Genomic DNA, 18,356 nt, shown 5'->3' with positions numbered 1-18,356 from the left:
TTTTTTCATTGCATCTTCCTCTTTTTATTCATCGCCACTTGTTTACAACCCCGTCCTCTTGAGCTCTACAGTTCCACCTTTCATCTCCTTGCCTATCGTCTTAATGTATTCCTCCTCGGCTTACCTGTCACCACTTGTATCTCCCATATTCGCTTTATGTATGATCCAGTATGACATCTCTTCATCTTCCTTCTCCCTCAAACATTGACCCCCATTATAGCTATGTTCCATTACAACATGACTCACCAATGATAGTTTTCTTGGCAGTGGTCCGTCTCGGGCACCGTGTGATCTAAACTGACCTGACATCTTTCTTGCCTCCTCTGCAGTAAATAAGACTTCGCTGGAGGTGATTGATTCCTTTGAGCTGAACATCACTTTGCCTGACGTCACTCAACACCAGATTGTGAGACCGGACAGGGGCAACCTCTTCCGCTTCTACCTGAGCGCGTGCACTCGAGCAGGTTGCGGGCCTGCAGAACTGGCTGAAAATCACAGTCCTCCAGGTGAGTAGATAAAATCCTTGCACGTACTGGAGTTAATGTTTGGGTGGAAGGAAACTCAGCCTTTGGGGTTTGGAGTGGAGGTGCACAAAACATATCCATACTCCTTGAACGAAGTGGGAGGAGAAAGATGCGTTTTCAAAGTCAAAATCTTGTCAAAATCTTTAAGAAATAAAAATTTGAAAGGTATGGCATGCTTATGGATTTCTAAACACTATTTACCTGTCGCAATCATATACATTTTCCTAAGACTGAATAATCTGATCAACATGCAAAACGACACTCTTCTCAATGTTAAACATGGTGATAGCAGCATGTTGCTACCTTTCTTCAATGGAGACAAATCCAAGCTCAGACCAGTTGGAAATTTGTGGGAAGACATGAAAATATTGTTTGTAATGACTCAACTTTAGATATTTTGCAAAAGAGAATAACTGTTAGTCTGACTCTCCCTAGTCCTGGCTCTAACACACATTTGAAAGGAAAACATATCATTTGCAGTGTGTCCCAAATCATTTAAGGGATAAAACAACCATGTTGAAGAAGGGGCTTTACTCAGATAAGTCAAAAGTCTGACTTTTTTTGTTCTACATGCAAAAATGTGGTGGAAAACTAACCTTGGTATCACCATTTTTGTGATGTAGTAATGCTTTTCTCAAATAGTGACAGTGAAACTGGTCAGTGTTTACAGGGATTGAGATGAGGCACAGGGCAATAGTTGAAGAAAACATGTTAAATGCTGCGAAAAGTGATGTGGTGATTAGTATTACTGCCCCCCAGAAAAAAGGTCTGCAGTTTATCAGATTTCCTCTCCATATGCACTCTTGGGTTTTCTCCAGGTACCGTTTCTTCCCTTTCCACCCACAGTATCAAAACAGTTCAGTCCTTAGAACTAGAAACTGAGATTTGGCCTTGAGGTCAAGGAAAGTTTCAGGAAATTTAGCAGTCGTTGTCTGAAATGATTGCACCATTCTCTTTCTCCCAGCCTACACACACTACTACCAGCCATCGAGTAAACCAGAAAAAAAGAGTAAAAGCATTTGCTTAATTTATTTTACCCACAGCAAATAACTAAGGCTTTAAGTTTCCTTTGTTATTTGACTTTCAGGAAAATGAGGGAGAAAAAGAAATTGTGTTTTATCTCCAGCTTTATCTGTAGCTACACATTAGCGTTTTTTTCCCTCTTGAATCAACACTCTTCTTTTTTTAATGTGGCAAACACAAACCTTTGGTTTATTGAATATACCATAACCTCCATGCAGTGATGTAAGTGGTGCTTTGCCCTGAAGCAGCTAAAAGCAAGGATTAACTGTTGCATCGGTTTTTGCTGGCTGTAGGCGAGTGCTTTGGTGGTCGAAACAGAAAGAAAGGGTTCTGACTTTGAAAGTAGCTGCAGTCAACAGGCTGGTTGAATGTGGAACTGTAAAGCGAGATGCAAATATTATCTGCACAAAGTGAAAGAAACTTCATTCATGTATGTAAGGACAAAAGGATTGTCCATGTATATGGATGAAACTATTTTACTGAAAAGAACTACATACGATTGTCATCAACAAGGCAATTTGTTTCACTCAGTGCCTCTTTCCGCAATGAGTTCATGTCTTGTGAATCTCTTTCAAACTAATGAATAGACTCGGTTTCACAATCCTCTAGAGCAGTGGTTCTTAACCTGGGTTCAATCGAACCCCAGGGGTTCGATGAGTCGGTCTGAGGGGTTCGGCGGAGCCTCTGCCGTGGAGGTAAAGACACACTTGTGTAAAGTCGTGATGATGCCCCGCTTTGCCATCACTTGCTGCAGAGGATCACGTTACATTGCTTAGCCAATCAGAGGAGCACTGATTGAAGGAGCTCCACTCAGCATGGATTTGAACTTGTGTCTTTAATTACTTAAGCAAAACTCAGTTTTTACCAAATTCTGTAGCTTTCAGTGTACTTCTAAATCTGCTCCTTAGTCGCATCTTTTCGGGGTTGCTACTGCCTCTAGTGGTGTGGGGCTGGTAACACAACTAATATAATTACATTACTAAATCAGAATACAGCAAAGTCTTTATTATTTATTATAAATTTTTCATTCTCTTAAGAATGTAGAGCTAATTAAATGATCTAAACAAGACCTTAAAGTGGTTCCAGTTTCTCTCGATGGCCGACCTGTTGAAACTGTGGCAAATTTTTAATACCTTGGGTCGTTCCTGGACAGTCAGCTCAACTGTGCTGAAAACACTGACTATATTTTGAAGAACTGTTCTCAGAGACTCTACCTTTTAAGAAGACTTGGTGATCTTGGGGTGACCCAACTAGACTCTAGTTTTTTGACTTTATTTGGGTCACCCCTATGTTTTGAATTTAGGGGGTGGGGGTGGGGGTGATGTTTTATTTATCACTACAGAAGGGTCCAGTGAATGCGCATATGTAACTGGTGGGTTCGGTACCTCAAAAAAGGTTAAGAACCACTGGTCTAGAGGTTGCAGTTAGCTATCTTGGTTTGGGCAAAATTTTCCACTATATTTTCCTTCCACTCAATTTTACAATAATATTTGTGTCATTACAGCATAAAACCTAACATTTTTATACAGTAACATTCCTATAATTAAACCCTTGTTTTAATGAACGTGTGTCTTTCTTTATTAGCTGACACTAATGATTAAAATGAAAAGAAATATATATCTCTGTACGTGTAAAATTGTAAAATGTATTTATTGAAATAAATTCACATTTTGAGGACATTCTAGTTTATTCTAATGCATGAAAGCAGGTTAAATGAATGCCACTATGACACGCTTGCATGTTATTGGTAATCTTGAAATGTTGCTTCACAGTGCACAGATACATCAACAGGAAGCTATATCTTGAATATTGTGAGTCACATGACCTGCAGGTGAATGGATTCTCTCAAACCAATGACTGTGGTGGGCGAGAGGAGGTGTAATTTGTATAGATTTTCTCTGAATTGTGAAATGAGTAATGGTCGCTGATAAATCAAGCCATGGAGAGTCTTCCAGCCATTACCTTACAGAGTGAGCGGAAGGATAAGGAGAAAAAGAGAGCACGAGAAAATGTTAGTAAGCTGTAAACAAAAACAAGAAAGAGAGAGAGAATAAAAAGTATTTTATATTTTTGTAAATATCTGTAGATGAGACGCCTTCTTTGCATTAGTGGATGTCCAGCCTGAGAGCCACTACATGCATTGTTTGTAAATGTGGTTCAGCAGAGGCTTGATGGGAAGATGAAATACTTCTGTTTGAAAGAGTTGTCCTGAGGGTATGTTAGTCACAATGCAGAGGAGAGATTTATGGATGCCAGTAGGATGGGGCTAGGGCTCCCTGAATCCAGGCACATAAAAGGGAGGAACATGTGACACAGTTACAAAATGAATGCATATGAATGAGGGAGGTCCTTTTTAAAATTGTCTGTGTTCTTTAAGTGAGAGGAGCTCCTGGATGGGCATTTCTGGCCTTATCTGACAAATAATCTGGATATAAAAATATTTCTTTACAAGCAGAGATCTTCCTTTGCAAATCTTTATGATGCAAAAGGAATGTCACAAATATGAGATGAAAGTATAGAAACATTTGCAAACACCTAGGAAACAAAAAAACAAAAAAAAACAAGAGAGAATTTCTAACAACCGGCGTGGAACAAAGACAAAAATCTCATGAGATAAGAAAGCAAGAGAAATTCAGCAGGCTGCAAAAAAAGAAAAAAAAAAGACTGAAAGCACAGAGAAGCATATGCCTGGAAAGTCACAGAAAAATAACCCGCTTCTCAACAGATAAAATAACTCGCTTCCTGGCGGAGCATTCAAACACAGCAGTTTTCACAAATAAAAATATAGGACGTTAAATCTAAAAGTTAAGATGTAACTGCATTAGCCAAGGCCTGATTTCCCCTTCACATTAAATAAGCACATGATTCATGCGTCGGTGTGAAAAACAGCAGTGCGTTTTATTAAAATGGGAGATCAGATTGAGGATACATTTACGCTTGACAGTCCAGTTCATAAGACAAGTGACGACATAAAAAATGTCAATTAAAAAAATTTACAGGAAAGATGCAGATGCACCACTTCTTTTTCCTGACCAATATCTGTGATGTCTCATGTCTGTGGCTTGAATGGCATCCTGGATGAGCCCTTACTTCTGTAAGGGGATATTTTTTTCCTCTGTTCGCACTTTTTAGCTGCAAGGAAACAGAGTTTATGGTGAGAAAAGCATTTTTAAAAGCTTTGTTTATGGTGTAGACTGGATACCCAGAGATTGCTATGTAAGACGATGCTCAGGTCACACTTTTGCCTCCTGAGCTAAAAAAACTACATTGTGTTGCCATCTTTATAAATCTTTTTCACATTTGTCTCGACTGTTCCTTTTAAATTTGAATATAGAAAACTAGACTTATATATATATATACAGGCCTTCTAAAAAAATTAGCATAATTTGATAAAGTTAAATATTTTCCATAATGTAATGATAAAAATTAAACTGTCATATATTTTAGATTCATTGCACACCAACTGAAATATTTCAAGTCTTTTATTGTTTTAATAATGATGATTTTGGCATACAGCTCATGAAAACCCCAAATCCCTGTCTCAAAAAATTAGCATATCATGAAAAGGTTCTCTGAACGAGCAATTAGCCTAATCATCTGAATCAGCTAAGTAACTCTAAACACCTGCAAAAGATTCCTGAGGCTTTTAAAAACTCCCAGCCTGGTTCATTACTCAAAACCACAATCATGGGTAAGACTGCGGACCTGACTGCTGTCCAGAAGGCCAACATTGACACCCTCAAGCAAGAGGGTAAGACACAGAAAGAAATTTCTGAACAAATAGGCTGTTTGCAGAGTGTTGTATCAAGGCACCTCAGTGGGAAGGAAAAAGTTTGGCAGAAAACGCTGCACAACGAGAAGAGGTGACCGGACCCTGAGGAAGATTGTGGAGAAGGACCGATTCCAGACCTTGGGGGAAGCAGTGGACTGAGTCTGGAGTAGAAACATCCAGAGCCACCGTGCACAGGCGTGTGCAGGAAAGGGGCTACAGGTGCTGCATTCCCCAGGTGCTGGTCAAGCCACTTTTGAACCAGAAACAGCGGCAGAAGCGTCTGACCTGGGCTACAGAGAAGCAGCCCTGGACTGTGGCTCAGTGGTCCAAAGTACTTTTTTCGGATGAAAGCAAATTTTGCATGTCATTCGGAAATCAAGGTGCCAGAGGAAGACTGCGGAGAAGGAAATGCCAAAATGCCAGAAGTCCAGTGTCAAGTACCCACAGTCAGTGACGGTCTGGGGAGCCATGTCCACTGCTGGTGTTGGTCCACTGTGTTTCATCAAGGGCAGGGTCAATGAAGCAGCTATCAGGAGGTTTTGGAACACTTCATGCTTCCATCTGCTGAAAAGCTTTATGGATATGAAGATTTCATTTTTCAGCACAACCTGGCACCTGCTCACAGTGCCAAAACCACTGGTATTACTGACCATGGTGTTAATGTGCTCAATTGGCCTGCCAACTCTCCTGACCCGAATCCCATAGAGAATCTGTGAGATATTGTGAAGAGAAAGTTGAGAGACACAAGACCCAACACTCTGGATGAGCTTAGGGCCACTATCGAAGCATCCTGGGCCTCCATAACACCTCAGCAGTGCCACAGGCTGATTGCCTCCATGCCACGCTGCATTGAAGGCTGCAAAAGGATTCCTGACCAAGTATTGAGTGCATAACTGAACATAATTATTTGAAGGTTGACTTTTTTGGTATTAAAACACTTTTCTTTTATTGGTCGGATGAAATATGCTAATTTTTTGAGACAGGGATTTTGGGTTTTCATCAGTATTAAAACAATAAAAGACCTGAAATATTTCAGTTGGTGTGCAATGAATCTAAAATATATGACAGTTTAATTTTTATCATTACATTATGGAAAATAATTTATCACAATATGCTAATTTTTTGAGAAGGACCTGTATATATATATATATATATATATATATGTCCTTTGAATTTTGATGCTGTTTTTAATAATGTTATTACCACCTAGTTGTTTTAACACACCTTTCAAAGTATTTTCTTTACCCCTATGCCCAAATTAAAGAAACAAGTATTATTTTCAAAACATCCTGGAGAGTTCAACAGGAATAAAAAGGTGACTCTGCTGCTAAGAAACCAAAGAAAAAAACTCGTATTTCACATTGAATAAACTACAAGCTATATCTTAAAGATTCAGTATTTGTAGAAATATATAAAATTTGTAACCAGAGGGTTAAATGTGATTGAAAGTATCATGTCATTTATTTCATCGAATCATAAGCTGTGAATGAGACAAACTTTAGTGTCATCACCCACCTGCTGTGTACATTACCATTTTCGTACAATATGCACACCAGAGGAGGGCTCCCATTTAAGTGGTTCAATGTGCAAGTTAGCGGCAAAATTATTCATTTGCCTGGAAAATCAAGGTTTAAAATAAACTTTTATTAAATGTTATTAAAGTGTTTTCTTTGACTGGGAACGATGATAAAATTTAGACTGGTCCAGGGGCTTTGAAGCCTTCCAACTGCCTGTCTTATCACCAAACATAAGGCAGATCTTCTGCTTAAGCAAAAGTACCAGGGGAAACATGCAATAAAGCTGACCAGCAATTGAAAGAACGGTTCAACTGCTCTAAGATCTTTAAATATGTTTTATGCCTGTAGAGAGATTCCAAGCTTGTTTTCGTTCAGAAACAAACTTCTTGATCAAAGAAAAAATATTTTTAGTAGCTTTTGGGCTAAACTGTAAATAGTAATGCTTTTGCTTCTTTGCAACCTGGTGTGTGCAACAAAAGCAATGCTGCACACACACACACACACGCGCGCACGCACACAGACACACACACACATGCACGCTCGCACACACACACACACACACACACAAAAGTAAAAATAAAACACAGATTACTAGTGCAAAGTAATTTAAGTTGCACCGTGATGTCACAGGACTTTTTAAAAAAGGCCAGTTAAAGCCAAACTTTGCATGCTAAGGCTGATGTTTGAATATGAAAACTGTCTATAATTATCTGATGACTTAGATCTTGTAATAAGCATTACGTTCTATGAAAGATAAAGTATTTTGTCAACCAAACAAGAAAGGTCCTCCACAGTTGATGGACTTTTGGATAAAAGCTAGAATCTTGAAAAGAATCAAAGATATCACTAATCTCATTAAAAAGCTAAATGAATGCAGTTTTATTGAGAGGTTAAAATGAAAGCTTGCTTACATTTTCAAGAAACTTCTTAATAATTAGCATCACCATTTTATTTTATTTTGATTTGAGTTGCTATTGTCTATTAATTTCCACGTTAAGTCTGTCTTCCCACAAATCACTAAAACAGAGATTGCTCCTGCTGGTGTTTGTAAGACTGCTTTGTTCCTACAGCTGTGTCAGACTGTGTGGCTGAGCCAGCCTGCTCTGAAAACCTTGAAGCCAGCTTTCTGTTGTATTCTGCTGTATTTCTTTTTATTTTTTCTCCTTTTTTTTCCCCTTAAGATTTTTCCTTTTCTCCAGCTGTAGTTGCTGTTCTGAACAGTATGTACCACTGCCTGCAGCTGCTGTAGCTAGTCCACATAGACATATGCTGGTATAGAGACAGACCAGGTTGTAGGCGTGCTGTTCTTGTAGAGTAGAGCCGGTCATAGCCTGAGCAATAGCTTGTCCTTTAAGGCTGTACTAATAAAATCTCAGAGATGAACTCCTGTTTCTAACTGTTCAGAAAAAAAAGCAACAGAAAGGTTAGGGACCAACAGATATAGCTGTGACTTAATATAAGAGATCCTGATTTACTGATCAGACTTCGCTATAGCTGCTGCCTAAAAGCTCGACTTAACACAGGTGTCCCACTTGTTCTAACCACTCTGACTTAATATAGTTTCTAGTGCTCCCTCGTTGAGTGTGCTGCCTGGCAGTATTGCAGCAGACATTTGAGGCTTCACTTTCATTGCAGCGATCTACTGTGAACAATTTTATTCGCTTTCTGATAGTCAGAAAACTTGCGCTCTCCCACCGATGTTCATATGATCACACTTTTGATAGACACAGAGTAATTTCCACCCGTTCTCATATCTTGTCCTTGGTGAGCCGTGTCAGGAAATGTCGGTTTTGCTTAATGCGGGGTGAAGACCAGATGCGATGCACTCTTCTGATCTGTAAATCTGCTCTTCATGAGTGTAAATCCATCTTTTCTCAATTACGTTTGAGGGCCAGACTTAGCTTTTGAACTGCCTTCTTGAAGGGTTTCTGCGAGATGCGCTGGTTTCAAGCGATGGGGGATCCTGTTTTCCTGCGCTAATCCTCTTTTCCTGCCATCTCTCTCTTTTTCTCTGCGCCTGTCTCGTTTCCATTCCTCCTCCTGTTTCTTCTCTGCTTTATCAGTTTCGGCGCTGTTCAACATAAGCTCTTCTGTGAGTGACACCTTTGCCAAAATCAGCTGGTCTGCTCGAGAGAAGCAGGGCGACTCGCAGCTTTATTTGGCTTACGTGAATAACTGTAAGCTACTTTTCCTGTCCCAGCCTTTGGTAAACATTGATAGGAGGCTTATGGCATATCATATGTAGGTATACTTAGCAACTAAATATATGTATATGTTTCGACTTTACTCCTTTCCATAGCTATTTCCAAATGTGTTTAGACATATTCAAAATAAGGCGGAGTGATTGTTGACAAAGACTTCCACCCAAGAAGGCATTAACCAAACAAGTGACAAAGGTGAGGGCGGGAATACAAAGAAGCGTTATTAGCCTCTTTCATAAAACATTTCAAATTGAGACTGGGCTGCAAATCAAAGGAGTGAATGTTTTTTTTTCTCAGCATGTATAGATTACACAAAATACTTTCTACAAGTTAAAACAGAAAGATTCGACCACCTCCTTCCTGAATTAGATAGTATTACCTATCTAATTCAAACATGACGGTAGTTTATAATATTATCTTCCTGAAATATTGATTGCTTCACGCTATCAGTAGTCTGCTTTGGTCTTTGAGCTGCTATAGCATTTAGCCTAAGCCCCTGATCAATTAATCTGTATTTCTGCTAAGAGTTAAGAGATTTTTCACTTGTAATGTTTCAACAAAATATCTTTAAAAAAAAATTTTACTCTCCATTTAAGGTGAAAACACACTGGGATGTCGTCTGCAATCTGAAACCTATCAATTCTTGTTATTTGCATATAAGAAATCACTAGGCTGTTATAGTTAGCGGTGCTCAGCTTCCAGGTTGCTGCTTGTTATAAAAAACACAGTAGAGTTATAATTTTTCATGTCACATGCCTGAGTTTATTTTTTCTTCTATAGAGAGGAAGATATCTGACATTTAGTATATTTTATGCCTAGTGGTCACCATTTCCCTAGTTGCATTTCACTCCATAATTCCCATGGTTCTGTCATCGCTGCTTCATTTATGAAAGCTCACATGTCCATAGGGTATCGGTGGGTTGGTGGAAGATTCATAAATAATCACAGGCAGATTAAAGAGGAGTATTTTGCAGCTGTATGAACTGTTTAGTTAAAAACAAGTTGTCAGTAGAGCCGAGTGTGCAGCGCCCGGGATGAGGCTCAGTGCCTCCAAATCCGAGGCCATGGTCTTGAGCCGGAAAAGGGTAGAGTGCCTTCTCCGGGTCAGGGGGGTCATCCTGCCTCAAGTGGAGGAGTTTAAGTATCTGGGGATCTTGTTCACGAATGAGGGAAGAAGGGAACGGGAGATCGACAGGCGGATTGGGGCTGCGTCTACTGTGAAGCGGGCGCTGTACCGGTCCGTCGTGGTGAAGAGCTGAGCCAAAAAGCGAAGCTCTCGATTTACAGGTCGATCTACGTTCCCACCCTCATCTATGGTCATGAGCTTTGGGTCATGACCGAAAGAACGAGATCACGGGTACAAGCGGCTGAAATGGGTTTCCTCCGCAGGGTGGCTGGGCTCTCCCTTAGAGATAGGGTGAGAAGCTCGGTCATCCGGGAGGGACTCAGAGTAGAGCCGCTGCTCCTCCACGTCGAGAGGAGCCAGTTGAGGTGGCTCGGGCATCTGGTAAGGATGCTTCCTGGACGCCTCCCTGGTGAGGTGTTCCGGGCACGTCCCACCGGGAGGAGGCCTCGGGGAAGACCCAGGACACGCTGGAGGGATTACGTCTCTCGGCTGGCCTGGGAACGCCTTGGGATTCCCCCCGGAGGAGCTGGAAGAAGTGGCTGGGGAGAGGGAAGTCTGGGCCTCCCTTCTGAAGCTGCTGCCCCCGCGACCCGACCCCGGATAAGCGGAAGAAAATGGATGGATGGATGGATGGATTGTCAGTAGATCAGATGCTTTCTGCACTTAAATGACAGACTCACTCTGCGGCTCATTGACTCCATTGAACGTAATGCAGTGGCTGATTTTGTTCAGGCATACGTGTTTGTTTTGCCTTTTTTCCTGTTTAATATTCTATCAGAAGTGACAGCATAATATAGAGGAAGGGAATGTGAGTTTCATGCAGTGTGAAAGTATCCTCACAAACCCAAGTGAGCCCTGCTTACGCTTAAAGACAAGGTTGTCTGAGAATTATTCAGACAAGTCAGTGTGATCGAAGTATTGTTGATCTCTGTATCTCTTTGCTCTTCTTGCTAGCAGAAAAAGTCGGAACGGAAGCCAGCAATTCAACTCAGCGCTGGTTCATCGGGACTCTGTGTGCGGCGGCATTACTCACACTTCTGGCAGTGATCGTGTGCTTTGTGATGAAAACCAAGGGTGGCAAATATGCAGGTATGCAGCCATGCTGGATACAAGACACCCTCTCCTTGGGAAAAGGTCAGTTAGCCTTGATCAGAAAAGGATCCCCTCGTCATTTTGCTCAGGAAAGTAAATGAAAAATTCTGCAGAAAGACTTTCCAGTCTGCTTTCGGGAGTTGTTCAGTCCTTCCTCAGCCCTGTTTGGAAATGCTTGCTATTCAGTGCCTTGTAAAAGTATTAATGCCCCATTGAAGGTGTTTTTGTTTTTTTGTTGTTTTTTTTTTTACTTTTTGTCACTTTACTACCACAAACTTCCAAAATTATGAAATAGAAAAAAAAATGTAATTGTTTTCAAAATACTTAAAAAAAAAAAGAAAAAAGACATTTCAAAGGTGTGGCATTGGTCGGTATTCAGTTCCTTTTATTTGTTTATAGGTCAACCAGTTGCCTTAAGAAGTGAGCTAATCAATCACAATATGTTCTGTAAAGTGATGAAGAAATTTAAAGCGGGGTTAGGAAATAAATTATAGCCATACTCTAGTTCAGAGTATGTGGCAAGACTTAAAAAAATTACACTTTTCTGATTTTATTATTAAAACATTTAAAACACATGCCATTTTCCTCCACTCAACAATTATTGAGTTGTAGTAAATAACACAAAAATATTCAGACGTTTGTAGTTGTTAGGTGAAAAAATTTAATAAATAAAAAATCAAGAGATTTTAGTACTTTTACAAGGCACTGTTGGTGCGTCACCCTTTGTCCCAGCAGTTCCAAGCCCAGGATCATCCACATGCATCTGCTGTAGTTTACTTATAAATTGAACACTGGAAGTTTGCACGATCCTTGTTAGTTCTGCTTGACAAAAATGATTGCATTTTGTGTCCAGCGTGGGAAGTGAGAATGAGCAGTCTTTGTTCCCCTGCTCCCCTCCCCTCACCTATGTAATCTTCTGTGGCTCTTTCCTTGTACCCTTCTTCCTGCTCTGTATCAAAGCTGGTTTCCATCTCACAGCGTTTTGTCCCTGTAAACTGTCTCTTTTCCATTCTGACCTTCGTTCCCTACTTCTTCCCCACTATCGCTACTATGCTTCTTTGCCTGAAGTAGTGTTTGACAAGAAGCACTGAATATTTCATCAGCTTTGTTGAATTGCCCCTTTGTCCATCTAGCTCTTTTCACAAAAATCCCTTTTTTTGTCTGCCTCAAAAGCAGCTGTTATTTTCAGAGGGTGTTTACACAAGGGGCAGGCAGCACTTGGTGCACACACGCTAAAAAGATGCTCTACATGTTCACTTGATGTAATGTGGACACGTGTCAATAGATCTTTGAACAGTTAAAGACATGTCTGGTCTAACTCCAAGTGTAACTCCAAGTACCACATTTATTTTGTTTCTCTTAGCACAATGTTCTGCATACATTTTAGAGTATCTTGTATGTGTGTAGTGCTAATTATGAACATCATTCACTCCAATTATAAAAGTGAAACAGCAACTGTCTGTTTTCCTTCCCTCTTTCAGTAAAAGAGAAAGAAGACCTCTTTCCTGATGCGGAGTCACAGGCAATGAATGACGACGCCTATGAATACAGGTGAGCTGTGTGAAGTTGGCTAATCTCATTGGCATTACTTTATGTTCTGGCAACAGTTGGCAGCTTTAGATAACCTCAAATGTGAATAGGATGAAGAAGTACTCACAAATTACAGATATGCTCTTTTCCCCTTCCCGTCCTAAAAGCAAACCTCGCACTCATGACGTTTACCAGGATCAAGCTGAAAGCCAGTGCACTCATCATTTAATGGGCTAGGTAATCACAAAGTGTGCTTAAGAGTAGTGGATAACCCTCAGCTTAAGCTTTGTTCCCTTTTAGCTGGAATTATGTGTTTTCACTCTGTAGTTAGATTTGGGTTGTGTGCATGTTCATTGTGTGCATGTTCATGCTTTTCAGACCTTGTGACCCGTGTTACGCATGTATTTTAATGTTAGTATGTGCGCTTATGTGTGCGTGCGTGCGTGCGTGCGTGCGTGTGTGTGTGTGTGTGTGTGTGTGTGCGTGCGTGTGTGTGTGTGCGTGTGTGTGTGTGTGTGTAGGGGTGTGCGTGTGTGTGTATTTGGCATTTATTTCAAGATATATTTATTGAGGTTCTTAGTTACAGCATAATTCAAACATTGGAAACCAGATCTGTTTGATCAGAAGATATAAAAAAAAAAGGTAATAACTCCACATTTCTATTAGAGAATATGAAAACTGTCTCACTTCCAGAGAAAAACACAGTTGGTCAAAACTCTTGGTGTATCACATTTAATCTGCCGTCGTGTGACATGAATTATTGTTTTAATGGGTAAAATCTGTCTATTTCTTATTTTGCTGATGAGTTTTGGCTCTCAGTTAGAAGCGATAGATTTGCAAACCAAATTCTGTGGTCTGCAAATGTGTTTCTAATAAAAGCGAGTTTGCTTCAACTCTCAGAACCCCCTGAGTGCAAATTAGCATGTGCACCTGCAAATCCTGATTGGAACCAGAGCAAATTAATACCAGGAACTTCTGGAGAATCATCTGAAATGAGTCAGACTTCTTAATCACTTTTCCATTGTGCTCAAAACCCAGATGTCATGAAACGCTAATATGATTTTGACTGATGGTTTTGGGTTTTTGTTTTGTTTTGGGGGTTTTTTTAGCTCACGCTCTTGTTGTTCACAATAACATTCACGAGAATTGGATGAGAATAGATATGACTAAATTTACCTGATTCAAAATCAATAAAGTGCATAAAATACCTAGTGCCTTTGTAAATAAATACATATTGAAATAAGATAACACTTTCATAGTGTAACTAAACTTGCATTAATAAGGTATTTTACATACAAAAACAATACTGACAATAGTCGAGGTTTGTACTTCAGGCAATTTTTTGTATTTACACAAAGATGAAACATTTTTACCAAGTAGATAACTTTTGATTCGTTCCAGTGAATATCACTCAACACAGCTGGTCATCACACTGTGCAATTTCTTATTTGAAAAAGATTTTTAAAACTGTTCATCTCATGTTATGTTGCCCTATGACACAAAATCCAAATAAATCGAAATTTGCGGTGGCAACGTGACAAAATGTGAAAAGGTTTCATATCAATACTTTGTGTTCGAAGAAGCGTCTCTCAAAGTGTGACAGTGCACGAAAACGAAGAAGCCACAGCATTTGTGAGTGACCGTGTGCAGATGTTTTGCCTCCAACAAACTGCTTAGAATGCTCCTCATGGTTGGTTTCATGAGGCTGCTTGCAGTCCCGTCCCCCCAGAGTGCCCTTAGCTTTGCTGTGATGTTGTTTGGCTGCCTTCAGAGCTGGTTTCAGGGCTCTCTTATGCCCTTTGAATCTCTGAAGGCAATAGACCACCCACTGGTATCCCATGTGTCTGGGGAGCTGACAAGTGGTAATTATGCTTCTGATGCTTTCTCTTTTGAGACCGCCATCTACGCCTTTCTCCCCCTCAGTCCTCTGCGAGAACAGCAGGTGTCATGGTTGCGCCAGGTTGTTTTATATTATAAAACAATTATAATATTGTTGGGGTTTTTTTACCCTCACCTTTGAGTAAATATTTTTCTACTTAATGTACAATTAGGGGGAGGGGGAAAAATAGTAGTACATGCGCAGAAATGATTTTCTTAATGCTTTCTATGTACAACTTTAATCAAAAAAAATTTAAATGCGAGACAAAGAAAATGCATCTGAACGTCTCCATGGATCTAAAATGGGTCGATAAAGGATTACTTTATGTCTGGCGATGTTAATCTGGTGCCTCCCTTTTTTGCTGTTTGTGAAACAACTTTTGTACTGAAACAGGAGCAGGATACACCAAATAGAGGCTCTGAGTAAGCTGGGGCTCAACTGCTCTCAGCCCCATTTTATCGCAGTATTCAAAGTCACTGTGGGCGGGCGGCGGCGGCAGTGGCATTTCTCCGCTCTTAGATAACAGCCACTTATCTTCGGCGCTCTGGAGACGTCAGAGAAAGAAGGTTTGATAAGGAAAAAGCCTGGGAAAAAGAAGGTTGTAATGTGGACCTTATGTGGCTTGCATCATAAACGGCTTGGCAAAGTGGCCGAGATAAGATTGGTTATTAAAAGTCCCAGTGAAGGAGACTCAAAGTATAATCTTTGTCTCGGGCTCGGCTCTTGTGCTTGAATCCCCCGCTCGCAATCTTGTGCTTCTCTTCGACTCAGGTGTCAGCCGCAATATGCTTCAGTAAGCACTATCATGTACAAAACGCCAGAGTTTTTGTGAGCGTCAGGGCTTTGTGTTGTGAATAGAAAATCAAAGTGGAAGAGAGGTGTTACTAAAATTGATAGTTTAGGCAAAGAAGGAAGAATGTCGGAGTTTTGAGGTGACCCTGCGTTTTAAAGACAGACACCTGCGAGTCGGCCACTCGCCATGCGTTAAATCAGCATCTAATCTCCTCGGTTCGCGCGTGAGCCCCCGGGAATACCAGGAATGACAGGCTGTTTGTCTGGGATTGCATACTCACCACTTCCCCTCCTCCCCTTCTGCCCTCCACAAACTCAGTCGTCTTCTCCTCCGCCACCAGACACAAACCTTCCACTTGGCATCTTTCTCACTGCAGTCTGGCAATTTCCATCGCTGACTCTAAAGAGATTTGAAATTGCCTTTGGTCTTGGAGCTTTGGCAATTAGCAATTAGTGAAGTGATTGTAGAAAGCCCTCCCTGCCCCCCGCGTGCTTTCCTTCCTGCTGTGCGTCTTCCTCTGCCTTCTGCATGTAGTTATATACTGTATTTTGTTGTTCGTTAGTGGGATGGTGTGGCTTCGCATTCAGTGCTGCTAATGCAAAATGTTTTCTCGGGTTTCTCCGACTAGTTTCCCTCTTTAATGGAACCCCTGGTAGAGATGTGTGAAAAGTCTTAGCATAAGTTTTCTGTGGCACAGGCTCACGTTGAATCATTTTCTTATTCAACCTTTAATTTGAGTACATTTATTCAGCGCGTTAAAAGTTTTTAACCGAAATCGTCATTGATAAACAGGTTGACACCACTGCTGACATTTCCTTTGTTAGCTTTTTCTTTTCTATTTTTTTTTTTCCTTTTGGTGGAGCTGTTAGTGATGCCACTTATTATACAGGTTTCTTCGCCATTATTTTTCCCACTGTGCAATTTTAATTTAAATCCATTTACATTTAAATACATTGTACAATGTGAGATTATACTACTGCCATAAAAGATCAATTTATTCTAAGAACTTTTGTTTTTCAAATTTTTACCAAAGACGCCATTATATGAGAAGAGTGCCTAAGATTATGTCAAAAACAGGAGATTTTTTTTTTTTTTTCATTGAACGCTTGATTTGAGATTTTCAATGTGATACTGACCCCGACCCGCCTTCTTTTGTTACCCATGACAGCGGCAGCGACGAAAAACAACTGAAGAAACCTATCCTGGGTGCCGCAGACGACAAGGTTGAGGACAGCATCAGCAGAGACAGCTTGGTCGATTACGCCGATGGAGACGGAGAATTCAGCGAGGATGGCTCATTTATCGGAGAATATTCCGGACCCAGGTACCGGGATTCCATCAGTGAGCCCAGCGGGCCCAGCACCGCCACTGCGTAAAGCCAGGATCCACCATCAAACGGCCTCCGTCGATTCCTGTGACGAAAACATTTTCATTTCTGTTTGTACTACTTTAAACCTAGTCTGACATGGTAGAATAAATTATACTCAGGTATTAACTGATTTACTGTTGGGAGTGTTTTTGTTCATGTTTTGTTTTAAAGAAAGTGGATATTTCTGGTGTAAATAACGTAGGTGTGATGTCTCATACGGCTCTGTACATATTGTAAAAGGGAAAAAATTAGCTATATTATATTAGAGTTGATTAATTTTGACATTTACAATATTGCTTTTATAACAACCAGCATATATTAAGCACATTTTTTTACAACTTTATACTGTCTTGGAAAAAGAAGGGTCATAAAAGGTTTTCAGTAAAGTAAAAAAAATTGAAATAAAAATAACATTTTTGTATTTTTATACAGAATGCGTTCTTGTATTGCCACAAATGCTTTTCTTTCCCTTCCTTTTCATTCCTTTTATTTGTCCTTTCTGAACGTTTGAAATTTGATTTTTAATATGCACGATGTGCAATTTTCTACTGTCCAAATATTATGCATTTTCAACAGACGGGAAACAGAAATATGAAGAAAATGTGAACTCAAAAATAAAGTTATTTCTACAAGTATCAAAAGCATATTTGTTTTCAATTTCATTATATCAGCTTGTGACAAGAAAGAAGAAACATAGATATATACCAGCCACTTTATTGAGTACACATTTCTTGCTGAAGGTTGTACCTAATCTGAACTTAATTGATATTTACTTATATTCAACAAAGTTTCAGAAATGTTCCTCAAAATTTTGGGGATCATACTGACTGATGAAATTGTTTTATAAATCTCTTATTGTCCAGGTTTGGTTGAATTGAGCTTACTTTAGTCTGTGTAGCTTTGACCACCTGCTTTGAAATTCCACCTGACCATTCACACATTGTATGCCGAACAGCTTAGCTGGTTGCAATAAGTGGCTCTTTGAGCAACTTCTTTTTGTTCAAATAACTTTTTTGGTTCGACTAGGCAGGCATTTACGAGCTATTCCTGTCAAAACAACTGCCACTCACTGAAGAGTCATGGTTGCGCATAAAAATGTTAATACTCAGTGGTTTGGTCTGTCTGGAGCCAAACTGCTTTCAAAGTCAATTAAATGCCATTTCCTCCAGATTTTGATCCACACACTATACTTCAGCAAGTTGTACGTCCCAAAACCGACTGAATTCAAGTGCAGTTAAATGAAACGTTCAGGGAACTTGTCAAATTTAAATGATGAACAAGACTTTGACTTTATTTTTATTTATTTTTTTACCTTAGCAACTGTGATTTTTGCAGCAGTTTTTCACAATCCTATTTAGAATCCTTCTGCATGGGAAGGATTCTGTTTCTCTGACTTTACTGTGCAGAGTGTGGCAGGATGAATCAGATACTGTGCTTTATCTCTTCGCTATTTAATGGATTTCTTTTCAAATTGCCTCTTGTTCACATATTCAGAGTGCTCAGGTTCATGTTCAAAGCTCTTTTCACATA

At 40.0% G+C, this 18,356-nt stretch overlaps 1 protein-coding gene across 6 annotated transcripts in view; it reads left to right on the top strand.

The window, feature by feature from the left end:
* chl1a (cell adhesion molecule L1-like a) overlaps positions 1 to 17,467 on the top strand; it is a 70,311-nt gene extending 52,844 nt beyond the window's left edge. For 4 of the 6 annotated variants that reach the window (XM_008413437.3, XM_008413435.3, XM_008413438.3 and 1 more), the window contains 4 exons: positions 330 to 506; positions 11,118 to 11,252; positions 12,737 to 12,806; positions 16,626 to 17,467. In XM_008413437.3, coding sequence (XP_008411659.2) covers positions 330 to 506; positions 11,118 to 11,252; positions 12,737 to 12,806; positions 16,626 to 16,833 — 590 coding nt within the window. In that variant the 3' untranslated portion in view covers positions 16,834 to 17,467. Of the gene's footprint in view, positions 1 to 329; positions 507 to 11,117; positions 11,253 to 12,736; positions 12,807 to 12,952; positions 13,023 to 16,625 lie in introns of all 6 variants that reach the window. The other 2 variants (XM_008413440.3, XM_017305983.2) reach the window with 2 other exon arrangements.
* Positions 17,468 to 18,356: the final 889 nt, after the last annotated feature.

The sequence above is a fragment of the Poecilia reticulata genome, chromosome 7 (assembly GCF_904066995.2).
Source record: "Poecilia reticulata chromosome 7, P_reticulata-male-v2, whole genome shotgun sequence".
Lineage (NCBI taxonomy): Eukaryota > Metazoa > Chordata > Actinopteri > Cyprinodontiformes > Poeciliidae > Poecilia > Poecilia reticulata.
This window is presented reverse-complemented; position numbering and strand designations above follow the sequence as displayed.